At 33.9% G+C, this 25,554-nt stretch overlaps 1 protein-coding gene across 4 annotated transcripts in view; it reads right to left on the bottom strand.

Moving 5' to 3' along the window:
- Positions 1 to 2,100: 2,100 nt before the first annotated feature.
- LOC114263855 (protein CHROMATIN REMODELING 5) overlaps positions 2,101 to 25,554 on the bottom strand; it is a 39,439-nt gene continuing 15,985 nt past the window's right edge. For all 4 annotated transcript variants that reach the window (XM_082910707.1, XM_082910709.1, XM_082910708.1 and 1 more), the window contains 21 exons: positions 25,177 to 25,270; positions 24,982 to 25,069; positions 24,766 to 24,900; positions 21,979 to 22,170; positions 21,803 to 21,870; positions 18,398 to 18,491; positions 18,171 to 18,295; positions 18,023 to 18,086; positions 16,491 to 16,703; positions 15,054 to 15,296; positions 14,837 to 14,947; positions 14,591 to 14,677; positions 14,158 to 14,340; positions 13,885 to 13,965; positions 13,518 to 13,754; positions 9,052 to 9,207; positions 8,742 to 8,919; positions 8,454 to 8,635; positions 3,358 to 3,711; positions 3,179 to 3,272; positions 2,101 to 3,057 (listed from right to left, as the gene is read on the bottom strand). In XM_082910707.1, the coding sequence (XP_082766833.1) occupies positions 2,636 to 3,057; positions 3,179 to 3,272; positions 3,358 to 3,711; positions 8,454 to 8,635; positions 8,742 to 8,919; positions 9,052 to 9,207; positions 13,518 to 13,754; positions 13,885 to 13,965; positions 14,158 to 14,340; positions 14,591 to 14,677; positions 14,837 to 14,947; positions 15,054 to 15,296; positions 16,491 to 16,703; positions 18,023 to 18,086; positions 18,171 to 18,295; positions 18,398 to 18,491; positions 21,803 to 21,870; positions 21,979 to 22,170; positions 24,766 to 24,900; positions 24,982 to 25,069; positions 25,177 to 25,270 (3,401 nt within the window). In that variant the 3' untranslated portion in view covers positions 2,101 to 2,635. The remainder of the gene's footprint in view (positions 3,058 to 3,178; positions 3,273 to 3,357; positions 3,712 to 8,453; positions 8,636 to 8,741; positions 8,920 to 9,051; positions 9,208 to 13,517; positions 13,755 to 13,884; positions 13,966 to 14,157; positions 14,341 to 14,590; positions 14,678 to 14,836; positions 14,948 to 15,053; positions 15,297 to 16,490; positions 16,704 to 18,022; positions 18,087 to 18,170; positions 18,296 to 18,397; positions 18,492 to 21,802; positions 21,871 to 21,978; positions 22,171 to 24,765; positions 24,901 to 24,981; positions 25,070 to 25,176; positions 25,271 to 25,554) is intronic.

Here is a 25,554-nt window from a genome sequence, read left to right as displayed (position 1 = left end):
CCTCCTCTCTCTTTCTCCCTCTCTCCTCCTCTTTCTCTTCTCCTCTTTTCTCTCCCTCTTTCTCTGTCTTCGTTCGAATTCGAATCAAAATCAAATCACTTTTTTCGAACTATCAATCATTTTCGTAAAAAAAAATTGAATTTATTGCTCGCACGAATACATTCCCCAATGTAAAACATTCCAGTCATCATTATTGACCGAATCCCCATCATGATTTCGAACACGAGTTGACAACACGTAGTTTGGTTTATTTAACAAGGCAACGATTTAAGTGGTTTCAGAATTAAATGTTATAGTAATTTTTTCATCTTTTAAAAAATAAATATATAAAAAAAAATTATAATTTAATAACTTATAGGATGTTTTTTGGCTAAAAATTTTCCTTTACCAACAAAGCCGTATTCATTGTCACTGCGCTCATCTTTGAGAAGCATTTTGCCACTTTTTGATGAGATCTTTATTATATATTAAGTAAAAGGAAATTTTTAACCTCCAAAATCTGTAGGAGCTTCAATATCTTAATCTGAATTTTTTAAATTTTTTATTTTTAAAAAAAAAAAAACTCAACATTTATTGATTTGGTCAAAATTTCGTGATTAGCATTTATTAACTTTTTTCAATTCACATGTCTTTCCACATACCTACATTTATTGATTTGGTCAAAATCCCCTGATCACCATTTAAAATTCCCTCATACAAATAATTATAGATACAATCCATGTATAGTTACTGTAGTACCGTTTTTCATTTTTATAAAAAATCTTAAAAAACATAATTTATATATTAAAAAATTTTTTAAACAAATATAAATATCTATAATTATTCCGTGCATAACACGAGTGATAGACTAGTATATTTATATTTAGATGAGAAAAGTGGTCTAATCATATAATCATCTAATCTAGTGTACCTTGAAGATCATATAGGGCAATGTGATTTTGATGTTCTTTCCCCTACCAAAATCTAAGCCAAGTTTGGGTAGTTCAAAATAATTCATCTTTTTATCTTTTTTCTATTATATCACCTCTCTACTTTTCTGCACATCTTTTCGTAAAAAGACAAAAAATATACTTATTTAAGACATCCCAAACAACCCCTAATGTAACATATGCAGATCAACTTTGAGAGATCCAAAAAAAACATATTCAACTGAACAACTTTCCAATTACCAACCACATCCTCTATCATGTATGATATTACAAAAATGACCGATTTGCATAATGCCTCTTTACTTATCCGAAGAGAATACATTCTGGAGAAACAAGGGTGATCTATCTAACCACTAAAAAATTGAGGTGGACTACCAAAACCCAGGCACTTAAAAGTCTTGAATTCACCACACCCAATGGTACCAATTTGGAGAACGTCCAGGACCAAAGTAATGGGTAAGTCACCAAGGTTTGGGGGGTGGTTGGTTTTAAACCAGAAACCAGAGTCCCCATTCATGAGATAGAGATCACCAGATTTCTAGATCTGCTGCCAAACTTATTCCAATTCCAAGGGGTTACCTCTGCTTAACGGTCAAAGCGAGAATTCATAATAAAATCTCCCCAAGTAGGATTCATTTCTGCCTCTTTATTGTCAGTAATTGCCTGTTCATGAAAATAGAAACCAAATTTATAATTACCCAAAAAAAAAAAAAAAACATTTTATTACCAATGTAATCAACAGGAAACAACAATGTAACTACAGAATCCAATTCTTATTACCTGCATGTTTTCAACATTCTTCAAAGCAACAAAATCCAAATGAGATCCGAGCAAAAAGATTCAAATACACACTGGCCGAAGAATTAGCTCAGTAATTCAGTTCTAGGTGCCTCTCATTTTGTTATTTGCATTTAATCCCACTTCCACTGAAAAGGAAAGGGTCCTGCTGCAGCAGATAAACCAATAAAAACAACATTCACAAGCAAAAACAATCAACCAAACCCATGCAAGGCAATCTGCTATCATAGCCTGTGCATCATTCAATCTATACAATGACCAAAAAAGAAGAGAAAAAAATAGGGAAAGACTAACAAATTGCAGGAAGCAAAAAATAAATTTAAAACAAATGAAATAAAATAAAAGACAAATTAAAGGACTAAAGCTGCAGGCATTTTGCAAATTGGAATTTCTATAACGGACATTTGTACTAGAAAAGGTTCAGACATTAAAGCTGCAAAATTGCTTAATGTACACTTTCCGAAGGCAAAATACATACAAAATGTCTTGCTCATCTATTGTATTTCAAAAGAACAAGTAACTCCTCTTTGACTGTCCACTATATACGTAAAAGAAATTAGTGACTCGGTTAATATGAAAGAAAAAGAAAAATTGTTGTTGCAAGCTTCCATGTATGTTCGTTTCTTAAAGTCGTCTTCATTCTCTAAAAGTCACCTCCGGCACATACCACAAGCCCTTAGAAATATCTCCACAGCCATCTCTGTTTGCATGGATGCATTCCTCATCCAACGGATCATGGCTGGGTATCATACGAACATTCTCAAATAGGAATCTGCAAAACTTTTATTCTCATGGTTGAAAAAAATTCAGAGAATATTAATTGACCAAAGCAGCAAATTCCCTGGGCGAAAATCAATTGACTTCCCTTTCTCTTGGCTCTCATTCCATCCATCAGGCATGGAAGGACACTATTTGATGCCTGATGAGAAACCTTGTCTTGGGGGAAAACCAGTCTGACGCATCTTATAAGGCCTCTCATTAGCAAACTTTCTGCTGTCAGACGGTCCTGACCCAAGAATTCCTGAAGAATTTGGATCAGGGTTACGGGTGCCATTACTCATAGCTCTTTGATGAGGAGGCTGAACTTGGGAGTGAATATCAGCTTCAGCTCTTCTCCGGCGTTTCCATGCCTCAAATTTCCCTGTATCAAGCTCCCTATTAACTAATGCTGATGTCCTGGCAACAGACCCAGTTGCAGAACCGTTGATGTGGGATGGCCCAACCCCTGAATCCCCTTGCTCCAGTTTAAGTTTAGAATAAATCTGATGAAGTCTCTCCCCAGACAAATTCGAGTAGGTGGAAACATAGTTCCACAGCCGAGTGGTCATCCCTGAAAAATAAATTATCCATTATTCATGCCAATCAAGTTTAATACCTATGCAAAAACTTTTCGATGCAAAGAATGCAAACAATAGTTGCATGTTCAAACACAGAGATGCAAAGAGTCATACTTTCTTGCCGATAAAGCTCCTCCTCATGCTCTAGAACAATTTGGTCAATCCTTCGACCAAGTTGTTGTAGATACTTTCGAATTTTGGAAAGAACCTACAGAAACATATAGGTGAAGAACACAATATAGGACAAAATCGAAACAAAAGACAAGAAAGTAGAAACAGGCACTAAGAAGAACCTGTTCCTTTGGCAGATCAGCACTGGTAGTCTGCAACCGTTGAAGACGTCTAAGGGTCTTTCCCTCATCAACCATGACATCTTCACACCATTCCATCCACTTAACTTCCTTGAACTGCTCATATACTTCTTCAGTATCTGACATTTCACCTTCCTCTTTTACTAAAGGTTCAACTTTCTGGGTTCTTGAATGTCTAACCTTGTTCATTTGGAAATTAAGTTTAGAACCACCTAGTTTCCCTTGCTTGCCCTTGCTGCGAGATACTGAGATGTTTAAAAGATTTCCTGTCTGCTTCTTGGAAGCCTTACGGCCACCTTTGGCATTTGGAATCTTCTTTCCATCAGCCATAAGTTCCTGGTAACAAATGTCTAGGCAGTCAATTCACATGAAAGGGCTCACAGAAATAACTTAAAACAATAGCCATGAAAAAGTAACAATGATTGTCAGGCCAATGAAGAAGGCACAAGACAGGCAATAAGTAACTCCCACATGTACAAGGGAGGTGAGACTAGCCTAGAACAACCTTTTTCTTGGCATGTTGAACTCAAACCACTTTTATCGGTAAGTAACGTCACAGCCTCATTTTCTGAAATATTGAAAGCATTATTATCAAGGTTCTGAAAAGCGGTTACGGTCGCCGTAACGGTGGCGGTGGCGCGGTTACGGAGTGTAAAAGCCGTAGCGTAACGGTTGCGGTAACTGGAACCGTGAATTTTTTTATTTTTCGCACAATTTGAAAAAAATTTACCGATACGCATATTTTTTTTCCATGATCATATTTATTAGGTTTAAAATAAATATTCATCAATTTTTGTAAATTTTTAACTATGATCTAATATATTTTATATTTTTAAATCATTATAAACTGATTTTTTTACATTTTATTTTAATAATTATTGACTTTATATTATACAAAAAAATCAATCACTAACTATCATATATAAGATAAACAATGACAAAAGTAAGAGAATAAATAAGAGCCTAAATATATACATATTTTAACCAAGCCAAATAAATAATGACCACACTTATTATTATTATTATTATTATTATTATTATTATTATTATCAAACAATATAAAGATAGATACACACAAATAATATGGTTGAGTGATAGTAGTTGAATAAAATAGCATAGGTCTTACAGTTTCAACAAATCAATAACATGTTCTTCATCTTCCCTCTTCTATCTCTCTATCTCTTACTCCTCCATCTTCTCTCTTTATCTTCCCTCTTCTCTCTATGCCTCTTCCCCTATTTTCAATTCTTTTTTTGTGTGTTTTTTTGAAAGAAGCAATTCGGATTGTTACGTAACGGTGCGTAACAGGCCGTTACGACTATTACGACACCGTTACGACCGCTACGGCCGACATACCAGTGAATCTCAATCACATTGCAAAAGCGGCCGTAACGGGTGACGGTAACCAAGTTTCTTAGGTTGGGAGCGCCTTGAGAAGCGATAATATATATATATATATATTTTAATACACAACAGAAGTTTTTTTATAAATATTTTCATTTTAATACACATTAATTATTTGATTTATTTATTATATTTTTTAAATAATGTGTTATTGTTAATTTATTTTTATTTTATTTTACATATATGTGTGTTTTTTTTTATTAATATGTATAATATATACTCATATATATATATATAATATTATATTTGTATGTGTTAATATTTTTTTATGTAAATATATTATAAAGATTATATATATTAATATTTTTATTTTTTTATTATATATTTATATGTATGTATATAATATATATTAAATAAAAATAACCAAGTTTCTTAGGTTGGGAGCGCCTTGAGAAGCGATAATATATATATATATATATTTTAATACACAACAGAAGTTTTTTTATAAATATTTTCATTTTAATACACATTAATTATTTTATTTATTTATTATATTTTTTAAATAATGTGTTATTGTTAATTTATTTTTATTTTATTTTACATATATGTGTGTGTGTGTTTTTTTTATTAATACGTATAATATATACTCATATATATATATATATATATATTATATTATATTTGTATGTGTTAATATTTTTTTTATGTAAATATATTATAAAGATTATATATATTAATATTTTTATTTTTTTTATTATATATTTATATGTATGTATATGATATATATTAAATAAAAATGTGTTAATGTTTTTTATTTTTTAAATATATATTTATTTAAAGATTTTATATGTTTTATCTTATATATATATATATATATTACTTATATATTAGGTATATATTGTGACAGAAGGCCAGAGAGAGAGAGAGCGCGCGCGAGTGAGAGAAGGCAAAGACGAAGGCAGAGGAGACGATGACGATCAGTGAGGAGACGATCTGCGAGAGAGAGAGAGAGAGAAAGACGATCTGCCAGAGAGAGACGAACTGCGACAGAGACGAAAAACACACAGAGAGAGAGAACTGCGATAGAGACGAAAAACACAGAGAGAGAGAGACGACCTTCGAAGTGATGAAAGAAGAAAAACGAAGCAAAGGATATATCTAGATACAACCTTCAGGTTCTTCTTCACCTTCTTTCTCCTCTCTTTGTTAACCAACAAGCTAGGGTTGTTCTTCTTCTTCACCAACGATCTCATCTTGAACAGGATCGCATTTCTCTCTCTATAGAAACGTGATTCCTACACGTTTCTTTCTAAGAAACGCGGAATCGCGTTTCTTACGAAGATTCGTCACCTAGTAGCACGATTCCTGCAACTAAGTGTCAGACACGGACACTCTTTGGACACTTTTCCGACACATGCCCGACACTCTTCAAAACATATCCTATTTTTTAATATTTTTTAAAGACCCGAACACTCTTTGGGCACTTGGAGGACACGTGTGCATCTCTTAAAACACGTGTCTATCGTTAGACACGTGTGAAACTAATTATAAATTTAAACAAAACAACTTAAGATGCAATAATAAAACAAAAATCATAAAAATTTATAAGGATTAGTGTCATATTATATTTTTTATTATCTTTGAATGATAGATTCACATATATAACATATAATAAATATATAAAATTATATATTTCATGCGTATCGCCCACGTGTCGTGTTTAGCATTTTTTGAAAATTAGCGTGACGGCGTGTCTGTGTCGTGTCACGTGTCCATGCTTCTTAGCTCTCAGGCAACCAAAATCTGGTAGAGGACGTTGGCCAAAATCATTAATTGGAACAAGAAGACACCCAGGAAAGAAGAGAACTGTAGGAAGCATGATATTTTAATTGGGCTAAAGCTTGAGTTTTGGTGTTGTGCTTGGGAAGTAGGGAGTGATGAGGAAACTGGTTGGAGACAAAAGTTCAAAACAGTGGTCAAGGATGTCATGGAAGAAAAAGGGAGATTTCTTGTTCAGCCTATTCAAGACAAAATAGTATAACATGTAGAAAGCAGAGTTAAAAAGAAAATATTTGTTTCCTTCAACGCTCTTAAGCCTTCAGATGAGTTGATAGTCAATAATTTAACAACATTGAATCTAGAACAGAACTGCAAAACACGTCCAAGGAGTCTGGCAGAAAATGGAAACCTATCCAAATTACAACGTAATGAATTTTCTTCGATGTTTGGCCAGTAAATAAATCCATTTAAAATATATATTTTGTTTGCACTCTTAAACATAACAATCTAAAACATATCACGCTGTGTCATTCCAATAGTCCCCATCTTTTCATTAAATAACCTAATTACATTATCCTAACCCAAAGAGCAAGCCATCAAGAATAATTCTAATATTCGAGTCCTGTCTGCAGTTAGCTTCTAAGGCCATGTTTGTTTGGGCGGACTGGATTAGCATTTTCATGACTAATAGTCCTAGGACTACGAATCCGTTGGATTATGTATCCTATCTTAACTAATAGTCAAGTTTAAAATAATTAGTCCGTACTTCAATTGTTTAACCAAACATCGGATTAATAATTTTATTGGACTATTAATCCAATCCCAAGCTCATATCCACCCAAACAAACATGGCCTAACAGTAATGATAGGGTCATGGAGGGCCACACTTTACAAAGAACATTATGTTTTATCTTGAATTTAACTGTCAGTGTGAATATGAGTTCAATTATGAACTTTGATTCTTTTTCATAAGCTAAAAACATAAAAATCATTGAAACATTCCACTTCAAACTATCACATGAATTTTTCTCTTGCCTTGCCTTTAATTCACAAAGACAAATCAATTGACAGGCTCCATGTTGCCATACGGAACTGGTCCAAATTGGCCACTCTTGTCACAGGCCATGTTAGATTTGTTCCTGTCCTAAGTTAAGCACTAAATGCGCAAGGCATATTATTATTGATGCTCACTTTGGCCCATCTCAATATCAAGGAAAGGTTATGTTGCACTAATTCACTAAAGCAATTTAAGTTCTAACCACAAATTTTCTCACAGGTAAGGAAAACAAACAAACGAAAAGGCTCTGTTTAGTTAGAATGAAAACAATATTAGTAAGTAAAAATATAACAAGATAAAATGGTTGTAAAGAAAAAGGGAAAAAGTAATTTTCAACAAGAATTTGGTTAAGTAGAATTATTTTCCAAAAAGTTACAGGAAAACAAAATATTGTTATTTGACTTGCATGAAAGTTAAAAGAAAATATTTGAATTGCATGAAGTCTAAAAAAAAAATACTATTATTTCGCATAAATTTAGTTCATCCATATAGAGAGCTGCATTTAAACAGAAAGAAAAAAGTGGGAATCCTAATAATAGACACTGGTATGTAAGGACTTTCTTGCGCATTTTGCAAGAAATGAGAAGGCCTGTTTTTAAGAAAATTAAGCCATTACATGGTTCCTACTTTTTTGCATACTTTTCCCTTTCTGGCAAAGCATATAACCCAAAAAAGTAAAATTTATTCATCTTTACTTCACTTCCCATGATTCTCCACCTAACCAAAACGGGGCCTGAAAATCACTCTATTTTTCTACTGCTAACTAGGAAACAGAAGTTATCCAGAAGTATAAAAACAAAGTTGAGCATAATGGTAACACAAAATATGATGAACAAGCCAAGACTGCCAATATGCAAGTTTTGTGGATTAGAAAGTTGGAATATAGGTCATTGCCTACCATTTCCAAAAGCTGGGAAGCCCGTTCATTCAAGTTGGGAGCTCTAGGTAGGAAAGTTTCATGATGTTGAAGTTCCACTGGAGCAATTTTCTTGGTAAGACCGAGTTTTTCATCTAACCTTATCTTTTCCCAATTGCCAAATCCGTGATAGTGAATTCCAAGTAGTAATTTAGCATCATCCTCTAGTGACAAACAGAAACAAGGAAAAATAATGCATCCACCACATATACCAGAAAACCTTTCCAAAGAATTGAAAGTTACATTATTTAAAAGAGAGTAAAGACATACTCTGATTCCAACCACAACCTTTAGACCAAGTTGCAGGTTTGAGGTACATCAAAGCTTGGAATTGAGAGGTGGGATTCTCATAGCAACTAATACGCTTTGCTAGGAGTTGAAGTTCTTCAACACGACTTAGTAAATCGTTAGCCTTTACAGGAACACCAAAAAAATCCAATATAGGCCCCTAAAGGTACATACCACATTTAATTGTTAGTTCACAATCGCCACATAGTGCTCACAACAAGCACATATCGCATAACTTGCACTCAATTAATAATGTGACTCAGACCCTCAGTAGAATTCACAGAAATCTTACCTTTGGATCAAAATTCCCTCCCTCAACTGCTTCTCTGCAACCATCGATCAACGCAACGAAAAGCTCAATCTGTGCTTCAGTGGGAGCAGCTTCAACTGCCCCACCAACCTCAGCCGCTACTAAGCTGATTTGGCTGTGATTCCCAAACTTTTTAACCTAATTTCAGCAGAATGTTAAAATATTAAAAGAAAAATTACATTCAAAGATGTGCTGCAACAAAGGAGAAACATGCTAATGTCTCCACTTCAGTTATCACACAGAAGGTTCCACAACCCCTTTGCCAATAGTGCACAAACACCAATGAAAGATAGTATAACAGAAAAAACAGGCATAAAGAGCGCGCCAAATCCATTACAATAGTCATAAAAATGCTTGCATAGCAGGGTAATAGAGCATCTCCTTACATACACATAACATGGAAAATACAGAAAAGTGAAGATGTTAAATTAAACAGAAGAAAACCAATTTCACTCCTTTAAATGCACTAAAAGGAAACAGTTCAGCACATTTTATTTTCTCTTTATACAATTCAGACAACATCAGTTGAAAATAAAAAGGAATACAATAAGGTAGTAACTAGATATGACATTTGTCAACAAATGAAATCCAAAACTAGCCAAATTCAATGAGTTCAGATATTATACTTACTGTTTATCCCTCTTCCCCACTCTGCGTTCAGTTGCGCAGAAAATGGAGAATCAAGGAAAAATTGGGAGAAATGAGGAACAGAAGCACCAGTTGATCAATTAGAACATGGTATGGAAGAAAACAATATTGACAGTGAGTTGCATATAGTATCCTTAAGGTCCCAGAGTATGGGAATAAAACTGAATACAGAAGTTGAACAAAAAAAGTGCCAGATATTATTGATGAACATTTAACAAGCAAGAAATGGTGGAATGCAACTCATTACATCATCCTCACAATCTTGTGTTAGAAACATGCCCTCATCCAAGTCATGTCATGTCATGTAGTGCAATTCCCATGCCAGGTGCCAAAAGAATAGGACACTTCAGGCAATAATCTAACCCATTAGAAATGCAATCATATTTTAGAGACAACTTCAGCTCTTTGTTACAAAGACCATTCTGTTTGTCTGAAGTACACATGCCAACATGACATGAGAGGGACAAGGACAGAAGAATTGTGTCAAATGCATACATTAGAAATGTATCCAAATCAGACACTCTGGTCCCTTTGTACACGCTGGTGAAGAACAAAAGGCTTAAACTAAGTAGCAAGTGACAATTTTCTGAACTCTCACCTGAGAAAACAGATAGGAAGCACCCTCAAACAGTGAACTCAATTTAAATATATACTTCACATAAAAATTAGAACCTAAGAACACGGATATGGACGCGGACATGGGCGCAGACACGGACACGAGACACGGTGATTTTAAAAAAATGGGAACTTGGACAAGGTGGGAACACGACACTAAAATATATTTTGATATATTTTTATTCGCTATCTAAATTAATATTACATCCACAAACAATCAATATTAACAAAAATAACTCTAGTTCTATAAAAAAAAAAAAAGTTTTAAAAAAACACTTTTAAATTAACACTTGAAGTTTTCATTTTTTTATGGATGATTAAGTATTTAAATCTAAGAAAAAGATAATAAACATTCACCATTCAACATTCATCAAAAGCATTAAAGAAAATAGGGGAAAAATGAACTCGGCATGTCCTCAGTGTGTCCCTAACATGTCCCCTAGAAATAAATTAATTAAATAAGAGGACACGCCATGTGGCATGGCCCATACGTGTCCCCGAAGTGTCCATGTGTCCAACACAGACATGGCACTTGGTTTGAAGTGCTAGTGATTCATAGATTAGAACACTGCATTGTGATGTTTTATAACATAAATGTATTTTAATATGTAATAATTCTCCCAGCACCTGTGCACAACTTTTTGACTCAAGCCAAATCCAAATTATTCTAAGATTTGGGATTGCAGGGACATCAAACATGAAAACACATCTCCATGCACAAACACATCACCAAGTCTATGTAGCATAAGATTGGGAGAGATGACAATAACTGAAAGTAATGGGCTTAACAAGGTCAACTCTTTGCAATGAAGTCATTCTTGTTGTCTTGAATGATAACTGAGAAAAAGCATTTTCATATTAAGAAAACAAAGATTACAAAACCTCTAGTTGTGTCTAGAGTGGAACACTTCATGTAATTTAGTTTAAAAAACAAAAAAGCCTACTAATAATTTGCAACCTTTAGATGCAAGACAGCCTAAGAAAACCCAAGAAGCTGAGCTGTCTGGCAAGGGAAGGTAGTGAACAAGATAACTTCAGGAAGTTATCTGAGACGGAGAGAACAGACAAAGAGCGCTTGAAGTACAAGAAATATAGCTAAAAGAACAAGCAAAGCAACAATAAAAGCCAAGAAGGTCTCCTTCGGTACTCCCTAAAACAAGATGGATCACGCCTGATCTAGTAGAGCTCCAAGAATCCCATCATTCCTTCTTCCAAAATATTGCCAAATCAATCGCTGTATATAATAGACTCCATCATCCCACTACAACACACTTTACAGCCCAAACCAGAATTATGAAAAACACCCTTGATCCGTAGTTCATAAAATATAGAAAGTACGAATGAAACTAAATCAACACCATACTATCCCATAAAAATGTCAGAAACAGCTCAAAATAAAACTTAAGTTACATTGAACAAGATCCAATCATGCTCCAATTAACGCCAGAATTATGAACTACACCCTTGATCCTTAGTCCTTCAAATATAAAGTGTATAAACAAAACTAAATCAACACCATCCTATCCTATAGAAATGTCAGATAATGTTAAAAATAAACCTAAGCTTCATTGAACAAGGTCCATTGATTCATTCACTGGTTATTGACCCTTCCAGCTGTATACAATCAAAATCCAAAACTCATTTCTTATCCAATAATCAGATAGTCACAGTGTGCACAATTCAAAAATTCAGCACGATGCAGTTATAGCCTTTGCCTATTTCAAAATTCAAGGGCAAAAGCCATGGAGGATAACCAGCAGAGGGCTGCATATAATGGAGAGCCAATAATTCAGACTACTTCAGATGAACTGTCAAAATCTAGCGATCAAAACCAACCAGCCTGACCTGGTCAACCAAACAATCAACAGTGATCCAGCTACTTGGCAGACATGACTCTTATTTGGTCAATTTAAGTGATAGGGGGTGTTTGTTTCAGCTTTTCAGAGTCAACTTATGACTTTTAGTTTTGAAAAAGTTATTTTGAACTGTTTGGTTAAACTTATTTCAAACAGCTTCTGATTCTAACAGATTATTTTAAGTCAAAAAAGTTGATTCTGAAAAGCTGCTCACCCCTTGCTTCTGAGTATCAGCTTCTGCTGTGGACATGTTAATTTATGGTTATACTCTTAAATTTTTTATTTTTTATTTTTTTAAAAATAGAAAAAGACTCAAATGGACTATAGATTATTATTATTATTTTTTATGAGAAATGTAGACAAACAAAAAATAAAAATTAATTGAAAAAGCTATTTCACAGCTTATTTAACAAATACTACTCAGCAACTTAAATCTATAATCCAACAGCTACACCAAACAGATTAACAACTTCTAATTAAAATCATAATCTATAATCTGTTAAGTTATAATCTATAAGTTGTTTTAACAGCTACACCAAACGGGGCCATAAAATGGATGGACTCAGATAGAACCCAGAGTAAAACCAGACAAAAGAACTAGCTACAGAGACAATGGATGAGGGCAAATATTGCTTACTTGAGAATAATCCATAAAAGGTGCATCTTGTAATTCGGAGACCATAATATCCTTATTGAACTGAGTGTAAACACTACATCTTTATGTAAGACATCTTGTCACGACTTTTAATAACTAAATCATGCTTACATTGTATTATAAATATTAGCAAAACTCCAAACAATGTGTTCTGCATCAATAGGCCATCAGCTTGATGTAGCAGTTGACAGTTACCCAATAACTCCATCCTTGACGGAGTGGGTTTCATAACCATGGCAAAGTGAGAAACATTGGAATAATTAAGGATGAGGAATTAGATGCAACCAAGATTGAGGATAGGATCACCTTAACTGGGTTTTTATTGCCCAAATACTGCTCAATTAAGGAAGACTTCTGTAGCAAATCTACTCACCGGGACTTATATTTTATATGTTTTTCACTATGATAAGATGACCACAAAACAAAAGTTCAAACTTACAACTCAAAGAAGAAAAAAGACATAGATAAATAAAGGAAAAGAAGACGACGACAAATAAAGCTTCCAAGGAACCTCATGTCAATAAAGAAAACCACATAGCTCCTAGACTTCCATATCTTCTAATTATTTATGTGAAATGAGACTGATGAACTGCATATCTGCATCTATACCAACACAGTAATGGGTATACCAGGACAAAAGGTTATAAAATACACATGAGATACTGGGATCTTACCGCCCGGAAGAAGCGTGAAGCATCTCTCTTCGACAAATTCCCATAAGACCATCCTCTTACTTGAGCAGCAGCTCCCTCAATTGCTGGCGCTGAATAGCCAAAATTATCTGCTTTGCGGCGCTTTGGGCCTTTCTCCTGAGGTTCAACTCCCTTCTTTTTCCTTTTATTACTTCTCTCAGGTGGGATAGCCTCCACATAACTCCTATTGTTTCTTGCAGCTCGAGGAGCTAAAGCTTCCTAAAGAAAGAAGGACGCAATAAATATACTAAAATAACTTAATAAGTGAACTACTAATCAGTTTGAAAAGCAATATAAGACATTCACATGCATTTCATGATTAAAACTGATTTAAATATTTGGTTCATACATCAGCTTGAGATACAGCTTCTGGTTTTATCCAGCGGCTCCAAAAGCTCCCGTCATCTTCAGCACTACAGAAGTTGGCAACCTAAAAATAGTAACAAATATAAGAATAGAGCTTACATAAGAAATCTAGAGATATCTATGCAAAAGTGGAAACATCATGGTATGGTATCTAAATATTGAAGAGAAGAGAAAAACATAAAAGAGGAAAACGAAAACCCCTTCTGAAACATAAAAATAATCATTATAATAATAACATTGGGTTTTAGGTGCTTGCCTTAAAAGCACTCAACAATTCATTCCCATGCTCTTCTGTTGTTTGCTTCTCTTCTACCTTTTCTGCTCTTTCAAGAATTTCATCAATATCCATACTTAAAAGCCTCTTTTTGCTTTCTTCATCATTTTTGTCTTCCTTAAATAGTTCCTCTGCACCAAATCTCAAGATTGCTGACAGCTCATTCTGTAATCATGTGAGGCAAATGTTAGATGGAAAACCTACTAAGGTCAAAACAATACAGCAAAGGATGTGATCTAAAAAGAAATTATTAGTTCTGCAGCGGATACAGAACATGAATTTCACAACGACAACTACAATAACAAGTAATTCCGTTGACCTAAACCAATTGCTTTCAAATTTCAAAAATCTCCTATGAACCATATATTTTTTTCACAAAACACAATTAAATATATTTTCCTGCTTATGTACTTACTTTGTCAAAGGAACTCCCTTTTTTCGCTTCTTTTTTCTCCAGTCTACCCTCCGCATTCAACTTTTGAATCACCAAATGATCAAGAACCTATCAAGGATACATCAGAAGGTAAGAGATCCACACATATAGAGCCAGAAAGCATGCATACATCAATATAAGCAAAGCAAGCAAGCACAACAATGCATCTAAAAATGAATGATATGCAAAAGCCTCGTAGAAAGAGAAGATGACTGCTAATTAGTATACCATCTTCTTCTTAGCACGCTCCAAGATATCTTCCTCCACACTCTTGCTTGTAACAAATCGATAGATGTTAACAACTTCTTGCTGCCCAATCCTATGAGCTCTACTCATTGCCTATAAAAAAATAATTTTTAGAAATACACGTAGAATTAGCATTTCAATGTGAAATTGAGCACAAAAGAAACTGATAATGCAAAAGAACAAATCATGTTGTACCAACCTGTAAGTCATTTTGAGGATTCCAGTCTGAATCAAATATTATAACTGTGTCTGCTGTTGCAAGATTGATGCCTAAGCCACCAGCACGAGTTGAAAGTAGGAAACAGAAATCATCACTTCCAGGTGCATTAAAATGGTCCATAGCCTGCTGACGCAACTCAGCCTTGGTACTACCATCTAGCCTTTGAAATTGGAACCCTCTAAGTGACAAATATTCTGCCAGTATATCCAACATCCTAACCATCTGCAACAGTGAAACAGTCACGTTAATGTGCTTCAACCCATCAGACTGATCACTAAGAAATCATCTTTGCTACAAAAGTCAATGGCAATACACTTCAATCCATATGATATATATGTAACCATATTAGACAGCGAAAACATTAACTTATAACCAAACATGACAGGTTTTCATTTTAGAAAAGACACAGATGATAAATATTAGTCAAATAACAAATGTCATTATAAACGGGTTGGATCGACAAAGACACACGTTTGATCAATTGATCATCTACCAAGGTGCAATTTTAAATGAACACTTGCAAGGCCAACGGAAAATTTTATTGGATTATTTATTCGGTAGAGAATTTTACTGCAAGACATCAACAAACCCCTGCAAAGGTTAATTTACTTACTGCTGAAAAGAAAATATAGCAAAACCCAAAAGAAGTGTTGGTGCTAATTAAATGAGCATGCTGAGAGCAATGGACTGGATGGTTTGTACCTTTGGGCCTTTGACATTAGTCGCACAAAGTGGCCACTTTTAGACTCAAACCGGTGTTCTTTACACTAGGGAGCCTCAGCTTTTAGCATATCATGACACAATGACCCCTCCATTTACTAATTACTGCTTCAATAAGTTTATCAATGTTCCTGGTTTTAACTCTTTCATAATAATAATAATAAATAAATAAATAAATTTGAATTAAAAAAAACGTAGTTTATAAATAGCCAGTTTTATTGATTGTATGAAACCAAACTAGCCTTGTGTCCTAATTAAGTCAGGTCGGCTAAATGAACCCTTTTTATCCATTCAGTTCTATCAAGGCTATATGCTTAGTTACGTTAAATAAATTCATATCTTTTTTCACTACACAATAAATTAAATAAACTATTTGTTCCTTATGCCTCGACTTTCATTATACAGAAACAGACAAGGCCAAGCCCAATCTTGTCTGTGCCGACCTTGACGAGGACTGCTTGAGCTTACACCAATTTCTATGCGAGTCAATAGAAAAAACCCAAGGGTCAGCAACACAGAGCATTGACACTGTTACTTCATGATCCATCAGCAAGATGGACTGATGAATATCTTTGACAATAAGAAGAGAAATGGCAATAGTTAATGTTGGCTATGGTAGAACCTATTTCCAGACCAAGGAATGAATAATCCAGTTGCCATGGTTTGATATCCAGCAATATGGTTTCTGAAACAAACCTGAGAAAATATTAATACACGATGATTAGTTTCATGCAATCTGACAAGCAGCTTATCAAGTATAACTAGCTTCCCACTGCTAAGAATTATCCGTTCCAGTTTACTGCTACCAGTAATGCTTGTGTCCCCACCATAACCATGGTCTGCACTTTCAAATAGAAATGGGTGATTGCAACATTTCTTCAATTCTACCACAATATTTAAAAGTGAAACCTGCAAATATTGGAGAGATGTCAAAACAATTGTTCTTTGCATAGAAATCTACAATGTACATTAGCAATAATAAATAGTGACAAAATAGGAAACAGCAACAACAACAATAAAAATTAGGGTTAATTACATTTTAACCCCTTATGATTTAGCTCAAAAACACATTACCTCATTGTGGTTTAGAAATATGCACATAACCCCCTCGTAGTCTGGAGTATAGTGTAAAAGTAACCAATTCTGTTACATTTAACGGCGAGTGCAAGGCACACACCAAATTGAGTGTGTGGGACAAGTATCAAACATATTTTTGCCTCCAGTTAAAAAAAAAAAAAGAAAAAGAAAAAAACATATTTTTGACCTTTTAATTGTTTTTTTTTTCAATTCTGTTCTTCCTCAACCTTTTCACCATTAACAGCAGTGACCAAACCTTCTCTTCTTCCCTTTTCGTTTCACCACGCATGTAATCTCCTTCCCTCATCTCACTTTCGTTTCTCCTCACTTCATCCAATAACCCAAGGTCACCACGGGACCACCTCACATTACAGCACACATGAATAATGATACAAATGCCCACTGAGAATGGGCTGATACTTGAACTATCCCCAAATACCTCCCAATGCAGCATATACCTTGGACAATTGTTTTCAGTGGAGCTAGTTTCGGATGATTTAAGCTCCAATTGAATCGACAATTGAATGTCTTCGTAATAGGTTGTGAATGGATTGGGTAGCTTTTGCTACCATTTCTCAAGAAATTGAAACTTATTTTTCTCTCCAGTCTACAATCTCTCTACTGTGTTGTTTTGGGCTTTAAGAAACAGATTTTTTGGGAGCAAACAAATATATATGCATATATGCGTCTGTGAGTTTGGTCCTAACGGGGCAGTGAAGGTTGCTTTTTTGAAAGGAAAAAAATGACAGAAGGCTGCTTGTAATGGTGTTGGAGGGTGGGTGGTCTTCCATTGGATAATAAAAAAGGAAGGAGAGAAGAAGAAAAGGGGAAAAAGAGAGAAAAGTGAAAGAAAATGAAGTTTGGTTGATAATGGCATTAAGAAGAAAATTAAACAAACAGATAAGGATATTATAGGCTTTTTGTAGAAAATATTAACAGAATTGAACTTTGTAGTTTACTCCATACTATAAGGGACTTATGTGTATATTTCTAAATCACAGGGAGATAATATGTTTTCAAGCTAAACCAAAAGGGGGTAAAATGTAATTATCCCTAAAAATTACAATAACCAAGCAAAGGCATCATTGTTTACAACTAAGGCTGAAGGCAAAGATGTTCTCACTTAAGAAACATCAAGAACAATAATTAACCTGATTTCCCCGAACTCCTTTGTTTAAGTCATGAAAGTTGCGTTCCAAGATCCATTTATAATACCTGTATTAAATTAACCAGCAATACATGTGAATAAAATGAATTGAGCAGTAGCCCCAAAAAATGCTGGCAATAGAAATCACTTACTGCTTCTGAAGAGGGGACATCTCAACCCTAAGAATACGTTCAATCTTTGGAGGCAAGGACTTCTCCACATCCTTGATAACTCTACGAAGGATATGAGGCCTCAATTCCATGTGAAGATTAGCCAGCTATCAGCAGGAGAAAAGCAATAATTTATAAAATTTATCCAAGATTTATACTAAGGGATATGGAAAGAACAGAAATAGAAGGTAGGAGATGATGAAATGTACCTCAATTTCATCGAATGAACTAAGGTTCTTGTAATTTTGAACAAAGTCATCCTTACTCTTAAACTTATCAGGATCAAGAAAGTGAAGCAGAGCCCTGTCATTTAATATATATATAGAGAGAGAGGCACAGAGAGAGAGAGAGAGAGATTATGGTCTTTACATGTTTCTCTGTCAAAATTGGTAACATTCAAATTTATATCTATACTACATTATCAATACTATGTATACTATATTATGAAGGGAACACGCAAGGTTTTAAAAAGCGGCTACAACCATTACGTAATGGTTGTGGTGGTTACGGCCCCCGTTACGGCGTGTTACGCACCGTTACGTAACGGTGCCGTAACAGCTATAACGGCATGTTACGCACCGTTACGTAACGGTTTCAAACTGTTTCTTTCGAAAAAAACACAAAAAAAAGCTGAAAATGGGGAAGACAAATAGAGAGAAGAGGGAAGATAAATAGAGAAGATGGAGGAGTAAGAGATAGCGAGAGAGAAGAGAGAAGATGAATAACATGTTATTGATTTGTTGAAGCTGTAAGACCTATACTATTCTATTCAGTTGCTATCACTCAACCATTTTGTTTGTGTGTGTCTATCTATATATTGTTTGAAATAATAATAATAATAATAATAAGTATGGTCATTATTTATTTGGCTTAGTTAAAATCCGTATATATATATATATATATATATTTAGGCTCTTATTTATTCTCTTACTTTTGTCATTATTTATCTTATATATAATAATTAGTGATTGATTTTTTGAATAATATAAAGTCATTAATTATTAAAATAAAATGTAAAAAACTCAGTTTATAGTTATTTAAAAATATAAAATATATTGAATCATACTTAAAAATTTACAGAAATTGATCAATATTTATTTTAAACCCAATAAATATGATCATGGAAAAAAAATATGCGTATCGGTAAGTTTTTTCAAATTGTGCAAAAAATAAAAAAATTCACGGTTCCGATTACCGCAACCGTTACGCTACGACCTTTACACCCCGCAACCGCAACCGCACCCGCACCACCGCCACTGTTACGGCGACCGCAACCACTTTTCAGAACCTTGGGAACACCTCAATTGGTGCGAATGAAGCTGGATAATTTTTTTTTTTTTTTTTACTAAATCAAAATTGTCCCAAAAAAGTTATTTTTTATCATTTAAATGAGTTTTTCCATATTTTTTAAAGCGCATTTATTAGTAAATCCCATATATGAGACTCATATCGCATTTACGGCTGTTGAAAATCTTATGACCCATCAAGTCTTGTGTGATTGAAAATGACACTATTGCCACCACTTATATACATGGTAATAAGTAAATCCAGAATTTGTGACTCAGTTCTATTACGAAAATTTGAAAATTGTATTTTCAATAAAATCCAAAGATTCTCCGCAAAGCATGCACTAAAATAGGAAAATAGTATCTGTTTGAAAAACATTCCTAATAGAAGCCCAGAGTAAGGGAGTAAAAAATTAAGACAGTTGGAATACTTATTCCATTTTGGACTCCTTCTCATCATATATATGTACAATAGTGTGAATTAAGTAAATGTGAATAATAGTGTGAACTCACACTTTCAATAATTAAAAATGTGAATTTCTAATAAGTCTAAAAATTGCAAGTGTGAATATTTACACTTAAACTGTAAATACCATATTCAATAAATAAAAATATGAATTTCTAACAAGGGTAAAAATTGGAAGTGTGAATATTCACACGTTTTCAAATAAATAAAAATGTAAATTTCTATCAAGTGTAAACATTATGTGTGAATATTCACACTTAAATATTTAACACAACAATCAAAAGCCTACTAAAACCGAGACATCTTTATATCATACACATTTATACACTGAAATTACAAAAATCATCAAATAAAAAAAGGGGGGTTCTATTTACAAGTCCTCTATATAGAACTTATAGACCACTAAATCTTTTTTATATTCTTAGAGCCAGAGAAATCATCAACCAATTAACCAAAAACCCAAGAATAAATATTTTCACACTCACTAAAAAATTCACACTATTATATATATATATATATACACATATATAATAATGCGGAAAGGAGTCTCGTGACAAAATATTTCTCAAAAGTGTGAAATTTTAGAAGTGGAAAAATTTCGTACTTTCAAATCCAAAAACATTGCAGAACTTTTACTTTTTTTCATTTTACATAATCTTATATTCAATTGAGATCTTGTTTGATAGATCTCGTCGAGTAGTTTTCAAAAATCTAAATTTTATAAAATAAAAATAAAAAAGGATGTGTATTTTGAAAGTTATGGAATTTTAAAATTTTGGAACATAAAAATAAAAAACCTACCATACAACAAGCATGTTGACGAAAACAAGTACAAAGTCATCATGAAAAAAGTATTTAAGGTTAAAAAAATTCCTTCCTAGAATACAATTCCAAACATATAGGACTTATCAAATCACAAGAATTTCCATAGGATCTATGACTAAACAAGTTCCTAAAAAGGGGCTTTCTGCTAATTTTCTCTTTTTCATGAAAAGGTAAAAACGTAATTTCTCCACAATGTTCAAATTCGTAGCAGTTTCTAAAACTTTCACATCTATCCACATATTATTAATGTGCAGACAGATAAACAAATTATGAACAAATGATTTTATTTTCTAGAGAAAAGATACAAAAACATGCACCGTTAACTTTCAGGCAGTGGCAAGCAAGCACCAATATTTTTTATTTTTTTTGATTAATAAAAGCAAGCACCAATATCAAAATGAGAATAAAAAAACAACGCCCAATTAGTACACAGTAATGTGTGTTTGGGAGGGGAAAGATTGGGTACGCACCTAACCTTTGGCATAGTACACAAAGTGGTTTCCCCGTGACTTGAACCCATAACATCAAGGTTATTAAACCAAAGTTTTACCATTGAACTAATGGTCACCCCCTTATCAAAATGAGAATGTATCTCCAAATATAATATATAGCTATATGCCTATGAACATAAAATAAATGCAATAAAACAATCCTCCTGATAGTGATGCAATAACTCATCAAACTTCAGCATTACTGGCTTCAATGCATTGTCAGTCAACCAATGCTTGAGCCATTTGATAAAGCATCTACCAAAACAGAAGAAGTATGTGATTTCCTTATTCAGAACTTCAACTTCTTAACCTTCCAAAGCTTTTGTTACGATACAAATATTATATAAAAATTTTAAATTAAATTAAACATTTATTTTTTTAAAAAAAATTAATTAAATTTGTTAAAAAAAAGGTACACCCAGTGTAGCCCTCGTTAGATGGGGTCTGAGTGGGGGTCCCCAGTTTACTGTAAAACAACAAATGAACAAGATTATTCAAATGGATTGTGTCAAACATAAAATTTTAACAATCAGAAGTAACAATTACCATAGCTCTTCAACGCTGTTCTGTAAGGGAGTACCAGTGATAAGCAACTTGTTCTTGGTGCTAAACTCCTGTGCAAACACAAGCATAGCATACAACAATAACTACCCAAAGAAAAATATATGCATATTGTAAATAAAAAGTATACCAAAAAAGTTTTATTGGAAGCATTGCTGTACCGAAAGTGTCATATACAATGAAGCCTCACTATTCTTTAACCTATGAGCTTCGTCTACCATAAGATAGCTCCACTTGATTTTGGATAGCACCATCTTATCCTTCAATAATACTTCATATGTAGTCAACAGAGCATCAAACTTTATACCTCTGCCACCTTTCTTATTAGTGTAAAATTCATATTGCTGACAAACCTGCAATCGAAGAAAATAATTAGCAATACATTACTAAATTAAAATTCACAAAAATATTGGGAAAAACAAATAAACTAAGACTCTGCAAAATTGCAGTTATACTAATTAATCAAAATCACATGTCACAGTGGGAAAAAATATAAATATCCTTTATGCAACATAAAAAAGCTCTATGTAACTTCAAAAAATCCCAAGGAATACGCTATAGATAGGAAGTCCACTATAGCAAAAACTGGTAGTCCTTCCATCAGCGCAAAGTCCTGCCCTTGGTCTTCAGACAAGGCACGCCAGTAACTTCTACTCTGAGCTGAATGCCCTCAACAGAGTATCGAAAGATCACCATTCCCTAATTCACCAACTATAATCACTTGGAGAGTGGCAAGATCTTTTATTCTGGTTGAGTGTGATTTTTAATCAACCGGAAAGCCAAAATTTCAATACAAACTGACCGGTTTGCTACGTTACACGGACTCGGGTGCGGGTATCGGGTGCGGGTGTGTATCTAAGGGTCAGGCACTTCAAAATTCAAAATTAAGGATACATGAATATGGATTCGAATTAGGACGGGTACAGGGATATGTTAAATAGTTATTTTTAAATATATTTATTATATGAAGATGAGTTTAAAAAGTTTAAGGAATAACAAATTTTATTAAAAAAAATAACAAATAAATAAAAATTATAAACATTATTTTAGACATAAAATAAATTATATTATATATGATAAAATAAATTATTTTAATTTTAGACATAAAAGTTATGTTATTTATGATATATTATATTATATAATATTTTTTTGAATAAATAATATTATATAATATGAATAATATTATAATAATATAGTTTATATTACATATAATTCAAATTATATTAAAAAGAAGAGACGGAGAGAGACTGATTAAAAAAGAAAAAAGAGACAGAGAGAGAGAGAGAGAGAGAGAGTGACTAAGAGACGAGAAGAACAGAGATGGAGATCAAGATCGAAGGGGAAGACGAAGGAGCACAATAGATCGACTTCGCAAATCAACTTCGCAGATCAAGCTTCGCAAATCAATCAACTTCACAGATCGATCGATGCTCTGCAACCAAGTCAGATTAAAGTCAAAGGCCAGGTTCTCTTCTTGCTCTCTCCTCTTTCTATTCTTCTGCCGTATCCGTTTCTAAGGAGCCGTATCTCGCACCCGTGTCGTGTCGTGTCGACACGGGTACCTTTGAAATTCCAAAGAGTCCATGTAACATAGCCGGTTTGTGATGAAACAGCAAATTTTTTGAACATTGGGCCAGCCCCTTGTCTCATCAATTAGGATAGCTACATCAGACTCCAACTAATCCATTAAATTAAATATTAAATTCATCTGTGCATGTAAACAGGTCTCCTATGATTCCAAGAGTGGAAGCTTGTTTTAAAATTCAATTATCTGCAATTGATGCATCCACACACTCTTCTACACACACCTAAAGTATGTGACAATTTTATGATTCCAAGATTTTAATGATGGGAGTGGCAAAATTGCTGTTAGAATGTCCCACCCTAAGAACCGATATAAGACATGCCAACTACATCAGCCCAATCTGATAGAGATTTAACACTTAGAATATGCGTGAACAAGAAATGAACTATGAAAGAGAAAAGGCAGTTCACCTACATGCGACAACTAACGTACGAGATTATTAACCATCATTGACCCACTCCAAGTTCATTGACAGGGAGATCATAGTGACTGCCTACATCCAATCCAAAAGAAGTGGTAGCTGGCAGCCACTTTGGCCCCTGGTCACCTCACACCAGCCAGCGCCTACCTCCAAATTACAAAATCCATATGGACCTAACATTGGTGCCCATTTTAACCACATTTGACAGCATTTACTCCTCTCATAGATGCTAAATCTAAACCAGAGAAACCTCAAACCCGAATGTTTAAGCCTCAACCATAATCTCATGCACAAGAGTACAACAATCATTACAATGGGAAATGGATACAACCAAACCTAAATTGATGATTGGTGATAATAGATTAGAAGGATGATTCTGAACTATCAAGATTCTAATGGCAGCAAAGGAAAATAAGCCCTAGGAAGAAGAAGAAATAAGGAACTCTTCCAGATGGGACGATTCAAAACATTTAGAAAAATAACTTTCAGCAAAATATGTATATATATATATAAACATGGACCATGTAAAGGCAGGTTTGGCTCAATTGAACATCTGCAGAGAAAACAGGAAAGCTTCTGTATGAGATGATTCAAAACATTCACAACAGTTCTGGTACATAAGATCAAAATAGTTCTACATACTAGCAGGGTCAGCACCATTAAATATCTGATGATTTCCCAATAACATTAAGGACTTGCACCAAGCAAAGACTAAGATAGAGACCTAAGCACGACAGTGCCACAATAGAAAGAAAAAAAAAAAAATGCAATAAAGTTAAATTACCAAACCCATCCACGAAAAAATGTAAAGATCACGCACATACTTATCAAATAAAAAGTAAACAAAAAGGCCTCTAATTTCAACATAATCCAAGGATCATTGACATTATATCCTAATCAGTGCTAGAATCACAACCAAATCACCAAAAAAGTATGACACACCTCTCGGCTTGCTCGAGTTCCAACATACACAATAACATTCATGCTAGGAAGCCACTTTTTGAATTCTTTTGCCCAATTTGACAAAGTTGATAATGGTACAACAACAAGAAATGGCCCGTGAATTTGTTGAGCATTCTGTGGGAAGAAAAAATGATTAAAAACTCAAAAGAGGCAACAGAAGTTAGCAGCAGACCACTGACATGAGTAAATTTATACCTGTAAAAAACCAAGCATAGAAACAGACTGAACGGTTTTACCAAGACCCATTTCATCAGCTAATATGACATTAGTATCATTCCTCCAACTGTGCTACAACAGAGGTACGAATTAGCACAGATTTCCAAACCTAAATTGAAATACAAAATTCCAGTATCAAATACCTATTTTCAAACAGAATAGGCTCTGTGATACCTGTTAACAAGAAAATTCAAGCCTTCAAGCTGATAATCTCGAAGTTTTCCACCCTTCAACCATTCAGGCTGTTCATCAAGCTTCCTCAAACTTGCTAAAGGACAGAGAGTGTTTTCAAATTAACTAATATCTTTTCAGCATTTGAAAAATAAAGAATGCAATGATGCAGATAACACTGAAATTGAAGAAGAAACAACAGAAGGGGAGGTAATGAAGGTGGCTGAAGCTAGCATATACTTTCTTGTGTATGCATCAATTATGTACGTATAATACTGATGTTGGCAAACACAAAATGAAAACATAGCATTTCCCGACAACCAATTCATTGCTTACACTTCTTTCTTCCTTCAACAACAACAACCCAAATATATATATATA

This window comes from Camellia sinensis, unplaced genomic scaffold (assembly GCF_055761805.1).
Source record: "Camellia sinensis isolate YWXY unplaced genomic scaffold, ASM5576180v1 Unanchor1, whole genome shotgun sequence".
NCBI classification, from domain to species: domain Eukaryota; kingdom Viridiplantae; phylum Streptophyta; class Magnoliopsida; order Ericales; family Theaceae; genus Camellia; species Camellia sinensis.
This window is presented reverse-complemented; position numbering and strand designations above follow the sequence as displayed.